Raw genomic sequence first — 12932 nt, 5'->3', positions numbered from 1 at the left:
CTTAATAATACCTTCCTCTTTGTGATCATAAAAACAGCCCTGTTAATTCACCACAGCTCTGAGACCCTAAAGAGCATTGTCTGAAAATCCTGTAATTTGATGTGATAATGCAGACAATAAGTGCTTCAATTTTAATTACAAATGAAAACAGCTGCTTACAATAAGGAATGTTGGTCCCATTACGTTTCCTTCCTTCCTTCCTTCTTCACATCCTAACTGTACTTCCTGACTCTTTCCTTACTCCATCAGCCAGCTGCATGGGAGCAATGATTCTCAGCTCTTTAAAGTGGCAGCTGGAGGAAGTGACAACTGGGTAGAAAAGTCTGTCATTGAAGGAGAAAAACACTCCACCTACTACTATGGCAGGTTGGCCTTTCTCACATTACCCATTTCACCACAAAATTTTTGCCTTGGATGCCAATCCATGGCTCTGGCTTCAGAGAGCCAGACATAAGCAGCGCCTAAGGCTGTGAGGGAGGTTTTAGGATGGTAAGAATGTGTCTGAGGGTGCAGGGGCTCAGGGGTGATGGTGTGAAACCTAAAGCCTTGCCACTGCAGCTCTACCGGATGGATGACATGCAGCCATGACCAGGAATTTGGGAGGTCAAGGCTGGGCATTTGGGATTCCCTCTGTCAGAGTATCTTTGAGAGGAAGGAATTTGGTGTGTAATGCAATGAAGGGGTTAATGGGTGTGGAAAGGTCCTCCTTACTTGGGTTTACAGTGTGTAGCAGCTGCTGCTATAAAGGAACTGATTACCAAGTTTAGAAACTAGCTGGGATTCAGGATGTTTTACAAAGGTATCAAGTACCTTAGTGGGTGCAAATTCACACATGTAAAAGGGATGCAGACAAATAAATCTTTCTTTAAACACAAAGTCACACAAAGGTATAGACAGTGTTCATATTCCCTGACATTTTTTTCATATTCTCCAAGGTCTGTTGTGTGTGAAATGAATTTGTCCATAAAAATATATTTTATTGCAGAAGTGGTTATAATTAGCAGATATTGTGGAGTTAAATAAACTCGTGTAATTTCAGCTCTGATTCATCCCAATTTGGGTGTGACAGCAGGCAGGGCGTTCCTCATATGTCTGAAAAAACAAAATGTGAATATAAAGTCTGCCAAGCAGTTAAAAACACCCTTCTAGTATGTGTGTGTGTTTGTTGGGTCACTTCCATTAGAATAACGGATTGGGTGTGGGGTAAAGGACGCAGCGCTGAGGGTTTTATGGTAGACAGGATGGACCGTCAGGACGACCACACCCTTGTACCTATCACTCATCTTACTCTGCCATGATTTCTAACCCCTGTCACCATCTCCACCTTAACAAACAGTGACTTACACGAAAAAGCTGATTCTAGATTAGTAACCAGCAAACTGGTAAACTAGCAGGTTCATTTCAATCAGCATGATCTGCAAAGGATTCCTCTGAGGCAAATAGTTAAAAGGGTCGATGTTACACGTATTTACACAGTTCTAGCTTTAACCAACCGTGACATTCACAGCAAAGACACATCCAAACGATTTATCCTGCTGCACTTGTTTTTAGAGTTGAGCTTAATCCTCGTCTTAATTCACTTCCAGAATTCCTGCTTAATTAAATCCAAGCTGTGTCACGGTGGAGTTCAAGACCCTGGCATCTCTCCATGACACCAAAATTCGCTTGAAAAACCAGGACAGGCCATTCATTCACTCTAACACAGTTCAGACTGGAGATGTGAAACAACAGGCAGAGATAAAGATTTTTTTTTTATGCTGCTGGAAATTTAAATACAAAAACTGTTCCATTCAAATAAATTCTGTCATTTGAGAGAGAAGAAAGCAGCTTTGGTTATGATAGGTTCAGGTTAAAGCGTAAAAAGTTGAAGTAAATTCTTCAGGATGTCTCACTCTGTTGGTAAAGGTCAACAGACACACACCAAATTACAACTGAGCTGAAATAATAACGTTCCTCTGCACAGCATATCACTGTAATAAGGAGATTATGAGGCAAAATCCAGCTCACCTCCATCTGTTCCCTGCACAGTGAGCTTATACAGCAAATTATTGAAAGCCACACTTGAGGTGAAACATGTGGCTACTGCCATTATTTTATGACTTAAGTCACTGGAAAATAGAAAATTTTAGAGAACTCCATCATTTTTTCCCCAAAACAACAACAATTAAAAAAAGTCATCTTCCCAGGTAGTATTAGTCACTTACAAATATCAACTGTGGGAGAGATTGCTCGTCAATGCTGTGCTACAACCTGCTTTTGCAAAGAAAAAGTATGAAGAGCACCTCCTGCACACTAAAACTACAATGAGTCACAGAACAGTGCATCACTCAGGGGCATGGCTGATAGGGAGGCACAAGAGGTTGAGGACGGGAGGAGATTCACATCCCTGTGCACTCTGTCGTCTCTGTGAGTGTGTGTGACCTCCTCTGAGTCAGAGGAGCATGACAAATCAGACCTAAAGCCAGCCTGGTTTTCACCAGTGTGTGAGTCTGGTGCTGTCTGGGCTGATTGGCAGATGACACATCCAGCCCATATTGGCACGTGCTCAGCATTCACTGCGTTTAGAGTTGCATCGTTTAGCCTCCAATTAAAACTGCAAAAGAGGTTTCCACCGAGAAGCTGACAGTTTTTGTAAGGGCAGAGGTTTTTAAAGTGGTCTTAAATGTTTGACTAACAGAGGCTTGTGTGGACAGTAAAGTTGCCACTCTGGCTCCATCCTGTAGAGGGATGGAGCGACTGATTAAGGACCACAAAGGGTGCAGACTACATTCTGATAAGCGTGGCTTTGACAGGGGGTTAAAATAAGAAGTGGTCTGAACCCATGCCGCACTTGTAAAAAGCTCATAACACAGCATGGTGAAACAAAAGAAAGGATCGCGAAGGTCCCAAAATCATTTAGGACTCAAAATTAAAGCAAAGAGCTAAACAGAAAGTATTTATGTAGCAATGGAGAAAAGGAGGCTAACTTACCTCTAAAAAGAAAGTATTCATCTTAACCAGTACTCGACCTCTTGGCTCTTTGTAGTCTGACTTCAGGGTACCACAGCTGAGGAGGAGAGCAGGCTGTATTCCCAAATTATTCCCATCCGCTTCGGTAAGATTAATTAAATCTTTTCTTTTTCGGCTACTTGCTCAGAACTGTGTGCCAGTCAGAAACGAGTCATTCTGAACTCTAATTTTCGGACACTTTTGGCTTGTTGTTTTCTGAAGTGTCCCGACAAGCCGCCGTGGAGCTGCCTGCGCCGTTTCTGCTGTCTAGTCATTTCAATGGACCCGGCATATGATGCCGGCAGGAGGAGCCTGCTGAGGCACGGCCCTCCCCTCAGCATACGCCCTCTTTGTTTCTGTTACCACCGAGATTTTAAAGGACGTGCGCACTCACCCCCTACGGTGTTCAATATACCAGGTTTTTGCTTAAGAAAGGTTTACTATGCCCGAATGTAGCACAGCAGATCTGATATGAGTTTACTCCTATGTGTAGCTGGCTGAGGTGTGTGCACCAAGTGAAAACTGTAAAGCAAGCTGCTGAAGTTTGGCATTAAATGCACAATTAAGGTGTCAATCTTCTATTCTTCAGTGCTTTCTTTTTTTTTTTTTTTTTAATAAAAGTCTTTGATTTCTAAACATTGACGGATTAAGAAACAATGGGCCCCTGGGTGCAAACATGCAAAGGCATCCCAACAAGAACCAAACCACAAATTGCAATTCATTTTGGCACATCTCGGTTGTACTTTAGTAACTTTGCATGCCTTTGCAGCCATTCAGTGTCTCTTTTTGAGGTCATTTTGTGCCATTTTTGCTGTTTTGCATCTCCTATTGTTGCTCTCTGTTTGATTTGGGTTGTTTTACATCTCTCTGTGATCGCTTTGTGTCTCATTTCAGCTGTTTTGCATCTGTTTCCATGTGGTTGTTTTAATGGTCATTGTGCACGTCTTAATTTTGCATCTCTTTTATTTCTCATTTTCTAAACACAGGTCAGCTCCCTAATTTGATATTTATTTGTTTGTTTTAAAAAGTATGCATTTGTTACAGAACCCAGTTATTGTACTGCCACTGACTTTGAAAACACTCACATTGGATGATCCATCATCTCCTTGCTATCACTTTAGCATATTTACTGAGGACCTATATTCAAGCTGCCTTGCTCTTGTGATTTAGATAGGACTAACCTACATGGTGCCAGACTTATAAATGGGTAGCCAATGTTTCTTTAATCTCATTCTTTTGGTTTTCTGGCCCACAAATCAATAATAATAAATAATGAATAAATACATTTTATAAATAAATAATATGATATGATGTATCACTGAGTGTCGGGGCCCTCACCAACCCCTGCTTAAATCACAGACAGCTGGTTTACAGTCCCAGACAGAGCTAAACAGAAAGCAATGTCTCAACACAAAATAATTCCTTCTTTGTATTATGTGTAGAAATCTGGTCACTGGTTGTGCAGTTTGTCCCTAAAACATCTACCTATACCAGCACTGTTGCTCATACTGTGCAGGGGTCCTGCGTGTAATCACAGGTCAACTGCAATCCAACTGCACAAATGTAAACAAAGGCCTTTAAAGGTGATTGTGCACAAGCTAGAAAACTAGCAGAAGTCCAATATTATTGTAGGATTTTCTCCACCAGCAGTTGTCTTTTAGGCCTTCACATTCCAGTGACCAAGAGAAAAGACACAAGGTGCACAGGAAGGTCAGTCAGCCATGGTAACAGTGGGTAGGTGAACATGTTACTCTGTATTGAACAGTCATGCAGCAGATCCAGACTGGCAAACTGTATGTAGTCTGTTATGCAATCACTGTGCTTGCTGTGTGGCAGCTAATAGAGGGATGTGGCAGAATGTTTTAGTCAGTCTCTGGGTTTGTTTCTGTTGTTCTCCCAGCTGAGTATTATTTTATTATGTTACTTTTAAGTCCATTTATTTTCTACTCTAGACTTTCATGATTTGGATTTGGACTGTGTCAGTATAGTTATGTGGCTATATTACCACTGGTTAGTAGATTAACATTATATTTCATGTTATTAGATAGTGTTTTAAGGTAACTTATATTATATGGAATGTTCACAGACATCTCTAAAGATCAATAATTTTGCAGTACACCTCTCAGAAAACCATAATCCTTTACTTGTACCTTAAATTCACTTCAATACCAGCAGCAACATCTAATAGGATGCTAAACAGAACAAAGTGCACTCCCCAATTTTTGAAAATCCTCTTCAGTGTGTCAGCTTTTCTGGCTCTTATGTCAAAATGCTTATTTAGCATTTCTGTTGCATTAGATTGGACAAACTTGGTGTTGTTAGTTAGTTGGTGCTTATTAACCAAAAGGTTAAGAGCAGCTTTCATAAGAACAGTCCAGTCACTGTTTAGTGTTCCTGTAAGGATTTTAGAGGAGTAATACTTGAACAATCCCGTTGCCATGCCAAAGCTAGTTTACCGCTCACAGCCACTTTGACTGGAGGAGATTATACCCTCTCACAATCACCTGATTCACACACAGGGGCCACCAGGTGCCCTGACTCTCTGCTGTGCAGCCCAGGTGAATCACTACACTTCACTTTGATGGAGATAGTACAGACCAGACAGATTCTCTCCTTCTCTCTGACTCAGAGCAATTTTTCCTGCTTTTGGATAATTATTCTTAACCGCATGCTTTCCTGGTCTAAATGATAACACAGATATAGTACAAAGTGGCATTATATCACAGACACAGTAATTATTTACAAAGTGAAATAAAAACTTCCACATTTCACATAAATTTGCTAAGAAGTAAAGCCTTTATCAGACAATAACTTAAAGTTGAGTCAGATTTTGTTATTAGCCTTAAATCAGACCACAGTAAAGGTTGGGTTAGTTTAATTAAATTTTAAGTTTGTGTGACTGACATGGATCACTACATCAGGTCCCAAAGAGGAAATCAGTGTCTGACTTAAAGTAAGAAAGGTGGCTTGCTGAAGACATTCAGTACTACACCAGCATTGAACTCACAATTTTCAAAACTAAATAACAACAGTGAAAAAAGCTACTGTTTGAAACGGCAGACAGAGCAGACTGTGCTTTCTGACCAAGAGGAGAAAGAGAGCGAGAACAAAAAATCTATTTGGTTATCAAGATCCCCAAAGCGACGGGTAAGTACTGCTATTCTTGATCCCAACTGATTTGGTCCTTTGGCATCGACAGCAGTGCAGGTGAGGTCTGAGAATTGCTTCTGTAGTTTGATTTTGCATAATAAAATTGATTACCTCTTATTGGAGAGCCAAAATACTTCAGAATAGTTTTTTTTCGGTTCTTTAAGTTAGTATTTTAATTTAAAAAAAACAAAACATTGAAACCAAAACTATTTTCAATCTTAATGGTAATTAAAATTATTAATTCCCCAATCACACTTTGAAATGGGGATTTGTTTTTAAATCTTCAGGCTTCCAACCAGTTTCAGAAAGGCATTTGGATCAGTTTTTTTAATCACAGTTTATATCAAAGGCTTTCATTCTAGAAAAATCCTACATACCACTGAGAGAAATACCAGGCATACCAAGGAGTGGCAAATGATCAGCTGAGCTCTGCCAGGTTTATACTAAATCTTTGTTTTAACAATGAAATTATTATTATCTGTGGAAGCCAGTTCAGGCCTTCCTCCTAGTATCTTGCAGTTTTATCATGTGATCATACGAAATTTCCAAAAGGGAGGAAGAACATCAACTGTGGGCTTATGAGAGATACACTATATAATGGCAACATGATCTTTTATATGTTAAAAATCTATCTAGTACTTTGCCTTCCAAGCTCTACAGATCTACTCTACAAGCTTTGCCCCCACATCCAGCTTTTATAGTGTGTGTTCCATTGAAACACTGAAGTAAAGATCAGTGGCCAGAAATGACCACATGCAGTGGACAGAGCCAGAGCAATAAATATGTCATGAAAGCCACGCACACCACTTAAAAAGTACCAGGTCATGTGACCCTTTCTGATCTATCACTGGCCCTGTTACATAAACATCTGATTAGGTGTGAAAATAAAGCATCACATGTGAGGACCTGGGTTTTTGAAAGATTAACTGGAGATAGAGAGTCTGTGATGATGCCCCCAACCCCCACTAGTAGGAAAGACCTCAGGCAAAGTCATTCAGGTCAGGTGAAGGACCCTTTTGCAGCCTCGTGCCAAATAATGGACAAGTCTGGATTGGATTGAGCACATGTGATGGAGGTCCCACTGATAGGGAATGACTGATTACCCTCTCTACAGCCACAGGCTGTTAGTCACAACCAGACGATGCTAATCACTTAACTGGAGCTGCTTTGATTACGTAAAAAGCCACCACCCGTGAACTGTTGCGTGAACAGTGGGAGTCAGCAAAACAACAAGCATGATCAATCCTGAGTTATCATGAACTGGAAATATTACTGTTTTTTGATGGCTACCAAAAGCATCTGGCTGAGGTGCAACTTGCTAAGGGACATTTAATCAAATATTAGTGGGGGTGTATGTAACTGTTGATCCTTGTGGATTAGGGGAAATCTAAAATAAGTTCCAACTTGTTCATCCAACTTTTGTTTTTTTATTTTTAAGTCAAAGATGTATGATGTACAATCATTCCACCCTGGGAAAAAGAACAGTTCAAAGAAATAATTTAAAGCCAAAAATTGCCATGACGCTCATGAACATGATGAGTGTATGCAAACCTCTGACTACAACTGTAAGTGTTTTATACATATGGTCACAGTTATCCAAGGAACAAAGCAACAGGAACATGGGAGGGAAGTAAAATTGATCGGAGACAGTTTAGCTAAGATGGATGGCCAGAGGAGAGCAGAGACACTGAAGTAAAAATGGATCATCTAACAATATCAAACAAAGGTGATTTGATCCTTATTGTATCACTCTCGCAGGCAGCATCACCTAAATGTGTAAATATGGTCAATGACAAATCCTGGTGTGGCATTTATTAAATTATGGTACTTATCCCTGAACATCACAGAGCTGATCGGTCTCCAATACAAGGCATTACTCGCACCAATGTCAACATCTCCTGCTGCTTTATGAGAGAGAAGAAGGGACAAAAATATTCTTTAAGTGAAAAAGATTTAGTAGATTTGATTACAGTTGATTACATTCCAATAAAATGTTATTGCTCTATTCTTTTTTTTTTTTTTTCATAACCAGCTTCACATAAACAGAAGCTTATTCAAGTTATTATGTGATGAACAAATTTTTATTTGTAAAAAAAAAATAATACACTACTGTGCAAAAGTATTGAGCCACCCTTCATTTCTTTATGTTAAGGAGTCAGACTTTCTTGTAAGCAGGAGTTCTCCATTCATTGCTTTTCTTTCATTTTCAGTAAAGTTCTTGTACCTGATCATTTTTAAAAGAATAATTTTTTTAAGTTTACTTTTTTCATTTGTTAAGCCACGTAACCCGTATCTATGAATCATTCAAGCATAAAAAAAAGCACCAAACTCAAGGGATGATAGCTCATTTTTTCAGCATTACAATAAATCCTAAACATACTGAGTGGCATTTGCCATAGAATACCAAAATTTGTCAGGTCCACCCCCGGTGTCCTGTGCCTTTCACAGATGAGAGCAGGTTCACCCTGAGCACATGTGACAGCCGTGAAAGGGTCTGGAGAAGCTGTGGAGAACGTCATGCTGCCTGTAACATCATTCAGCATGACTGTTTTGGTGGTGGGTCAGTGATGATCTGGGGAGGCATATCCATCCAGGGACACACAGACCTCTACGGGCCAGGCAACGACACCCTGACTGCCATTAGGTATCTGGATGAAATCCTTGGACCCATTGTCAGACCCTCCACTGGTGCAGGACGTCCTGGGTTCCTCCTGGTGCATGACAATGCCTGATCTCATGTGGTGAGAGTATGCAGGCAGTTCCTGGAGGATGAACGAACTGATACCACACACTCACCTGACCTAAATCCGACAGAACACCCCTGATCCATTCAATGCTACCAGGTCGCACCTCAGACTGTGCAGGAGCTCACTGATGTCCTGGTCCAGATCTGGGAGGAGATCCCCCAGGACCAACCCTCTGCAGGTTGATCATTTTCATTTCCATCAAATTGAAGCTGATATGATTTCAAAGTGTTCCTTTAATTGTTTGTTTTTGAGCAGTGTATTTTGTGCTTTGTAGCTTTATTTGATCAGCTCCTGATCTAAACAAATAAATTGGTAAGTCACTGCTCATTGGGGTAATCATCTTAGCTTACCTTGTGAGGATGCTAACATTAGCTAATTAGAAGAAAAGAAACAGACTTGCTCTGCCTAGGCTGAAAGCAATGCCATTCATTTTGCAGATGCTCAGTTATAAAAACACTCTGATAGCCTGATTTTTATCAGTCAAAACCAAATAATGTAATGGACTCAGAGGCTGATAGTGGCACAGATCCCTGCTGCTTGTGTGGCTAAAGATAAAGATGTAAATAAGTGGGAGAGCTTAAAGCCTGACAATCAGTATGGTTTTAGTTAAGGAGGGTGAAAGAATTTCAGAAAGACATTCCTTGCTGTGATTAATTTGACATAATAAGCCTCAGTTTAACAGCTATTATTGGAGCCAAAGTCCGAGCAGTAGGATGTCACAATATCACCACAAGCATTCCTCAGAGCATGCTTGGACCCCAAATGCATACCATACCTTCCTTGAGATTGAGGAATGAGAGCTAACTCACTCTTCCCATGCTCCCCCACACTGTCCACTTCCTGTTTGTTTATAGAGCCTCATGTTTCAGTACTCCCACAGTCTCATATCTGCAACTTAATTACTTTAAAACTGCAATTTTTTTTTCAATGATGCGAAAAAAGAGAGACCGCTGAGTTACATCAGTGATAAAACACAAACACAGCAGAGGTATTTTGTCATTGTACAAGTATTTTTTTGTTTTTTGTTTCGTTTCTCAGGAACAAATTCTCTCAGATGCCAGAGTATTATCGTTTGTGAGCCTAACAGTGACTCACTGGTCATTCAGAGCCTGAGAAAACAGGCAAGGTACATTCCTCTGTGCATCCTGACCCCCGGACTGATACGGAGACTTCTCAGGAATGCTGCAGAGCTCCCTCATTTCATTCAGCTCTGCTGAATCACAGGCAGCCCCTAAGTGTTATATCACTAATCAGTGAGATTTACCTTATATGTTCAGAACTGGTAATAATAGCAGTTTGTCTGCAACAATGAGCAAAATAACCAAACCTCATAACCATAAGATTTCAGCTGCAATTAAGCAAATATTCTGATAAGGAGTTAAAGATTTGCTCTACTAATAAAGGTGAGCTCTTCAGGTTAGCTGATAAATTATTCCAGCTAATTCCAACTCAGGGCCCTGATTTCAAAAGAACAGATTCTTATCTCTTCTGGGGTTGAGGACCTCAAAGGTAAAGAGTTCAAAAGTTCAGTTTATCCTGGATTACCTATATATATATATATATATTAGGGGTGGGACTCGATTAAAAAAATTAATCTAATTAATTAGGAGCTTTGTAATTAATTAATCAAAATTAATCGCATTTTAATCACATTTAAATATTTAACATGATAAATATTAATTTAAGTTTGGTTGATGAATGAATCAATATACATAAGCTTAAACTTCAAAATTTAGTTTATTTTCCCACCAGTCTACTACACAGACCAACGAAGGGTGGAAGTGCTCCTGTGATAAGCAAACTCCTGAAATTAAAGTTAAGCATCATAACTGGACATTAATGTCTCACTTAATATAGTTGGAAATTAATCATTCGCTCAGCTGTATTCCTTGATGTTGAAATGTGTTATGCTTGTTTTAACAGCTTATTTTGAATTAAAGACTTAAAATTAAACCACAAAAAGGAGAAAAAGTTCGTTCTCCGTTTAAACAGCTGCTTTTACACAGCTGTGCTTCGCACTCACGTTGCTGGCGACATGAGCTACGCAGAGGTGACGGCAGGCGACGCTGATATGAAGGCTAGCCGCTCACTTCATATATATATATATATATATATATATATATATATATATATATATATATATATATATATATATATATATATATATATCCACTGTGGTTAAGCTGTAACAAAGCAGGGGAGCTGAACAACCATGGCCTGATGTTTTGGTCTGCAGTGAGAGGTAGTTGGGAAGACATTTTACACTACCAAATGACCTGGGTAACTTAGACAAGCAGTGGGTCTAAAATTGACCCCTGTTGGACTCCATAGTTAAAAAAAATGAGTGGATATTTCCTACAACATCACAAAAGGTTCAGTTACACAAAAACAGGCATCCTGATCTGAGACTATTCAAGAGATGAATATGGCACACTGCATCTAATGCTGCTTTTCTGTATACGGCTGTAGGACCAAGGTTTGAAGCAGGGAGCAGGAAAGGACCCAAATGCAGGACTCACAAGGTAGGCTTACAGAACAACAACAACAAAAACTTTATTAGGCAGAAAGTAAAAGTTCAACAAAAATCCATCAAAGTCCAAAACGTAAAGCAAACAATAGAAATTAAACTCTTTCACAAAAGTACAGCAAACACAAGGCAATGCAACTGAGGCTTTAGATCAGGGCTCTTCAACTCCAGGCCTCAAGAACCCCTGTCCTGCAGGTTTTAGATGTGTCTCCGCTTCAACACACCTGAGTCAAATATAGAAGTCATTAGCAGGACTCTGGAGAACTTGACTGCATACTGAGGAGGTAATTCAGCCATTTGATTCCGGAGTGTTGGATCAGGGACACATCTAAAACCTGCAGGACAGGGGCTCGCGAGGCCTGGAGTTGAAGAGCCCTGCTTTAGATACACAAGAGGCAATGAGGGAAGTGAAGACACCTTGGGAACTAAACACAGCCAAATCTAATTAAGGTAATGACAAACAAATTAAACTAAATACAACACACAAGAGAAAAATGACTACCAAAATAAAACAGGAAATAACATGAACACAGAGACAGATTTCACAACAAAATACAAGGGACCACTGGGGAAAATTTACAGTTCAGAATTAGAGGCTGCTCCTCTGCTTAACTACTTCAACCACCTCCCCTCTAGTGAGGTGGCTCCATAATGTAATTTCATTGCCCCAGCTTACACCTAATCATCGCCTCGCCTGCCTGTCAGTCAGTCCTCTAATGAGACCCTTTTATTTCAGAGTAAAACAGAACACATGAGTGGGGGGATAACCCCACTTTTTACTGATTAAACCTGCATGCGAGCAGCATTAATTAATCAATCAGCAATCAGGAAATAAATGAGAAAGGTGTTTGTGTTTAAGAAGATATGGATGATATCACGTTGAGCATCAAGTGGACCACATGGAAGGGCTGTGGCAAGGGATCTGACACCTGATGTTGTCAATCTTACTTTAAAAAATTAAATAATTCTTACAATAATGCCATGTGTGGGCAAACTGTACACTGATATAAATAAAATTTGTGTTTTTACTGCACTTTGTATGAAGTTAATTGATTGATGCGAAATATTAATTACAGTATATTTTTACAGATTCCCCTCCTCCTTCAACTGGAACTCAGTAGCATGTTTTATGACTCCATCACATTCATGAATTCCAATCCAAAGCCTAGATAACACCAGTATCACCACTATCCACAATAAATGCAAAATTGGTGGAGTTCCTGTTTGACATCAACTACTCCAAATAGACTGAACTGGATTTTTTGGAGGTGGCATGTGGGGGAAGGGGGTGGACAGTGGGGATCTGAATACACCTGCTTCCACCAGAAACAACAAAAGGGTTTATTCTGGGGGCAGTGGGAGACAGAGGGGATGGTTCAACCTAATTACAGACTCGGGGGAGATGACTTCATTGAGATGACGCCCAGCCCTGGAGCTAGTGTGTTTTTGCTGCATCTCCCATCGCATTAGGGGCAGGCCTGCCTAATAATTGTAGGGTATTCTGGACTGCACCTTTAACT

The 12932-nt window shown here is 40.0% G+C and overlaps 1 protein-coding gene across 1 annotated transcript in view; it reads right to left on the bottom strand.

The window, feature by feature from the left end:
- myo10l3 (myosin X, like 3) overlaps window positions 1-3230 on the bottom strand; it is a 61033-nt gene extending 57803 nt beyond the window's left edge. Inside the window, exon 1 of the mRNA XM_030758038.1 lies at window positions 2971-3230. Within this exon, the coding sequence (XP_030613898.1) occupies window positions 2971-2991 (21 nt within the window). The 5' untranslated portion in view covers window positions 2992-3230. The remainder of the gene's footprint in view (window positions 1-2970) is intronic.
- Window positions 3231-12932: the final 9702 nt, after the last annotated feature.

The sequence above is a fragment of the Archocentrus centrarchus genome, chromosome 21 (assembly GCF_007364275.1).
Source record: "Archocentrus centrarchus isolate MPI-CPG fArcCen1 chromosome 21, fArcCen1, whole genome shotgun sequence".
Lineage (NCBI taxonomy): Eukaryota > Metazoa > Chordata > Actinopteri > Cichliformes > Cichlidae > Archocentrus > Archocentrus centrarchus.
This window is presented reverse-complemented; position numbering and strand designations above follow the sequence as displayed.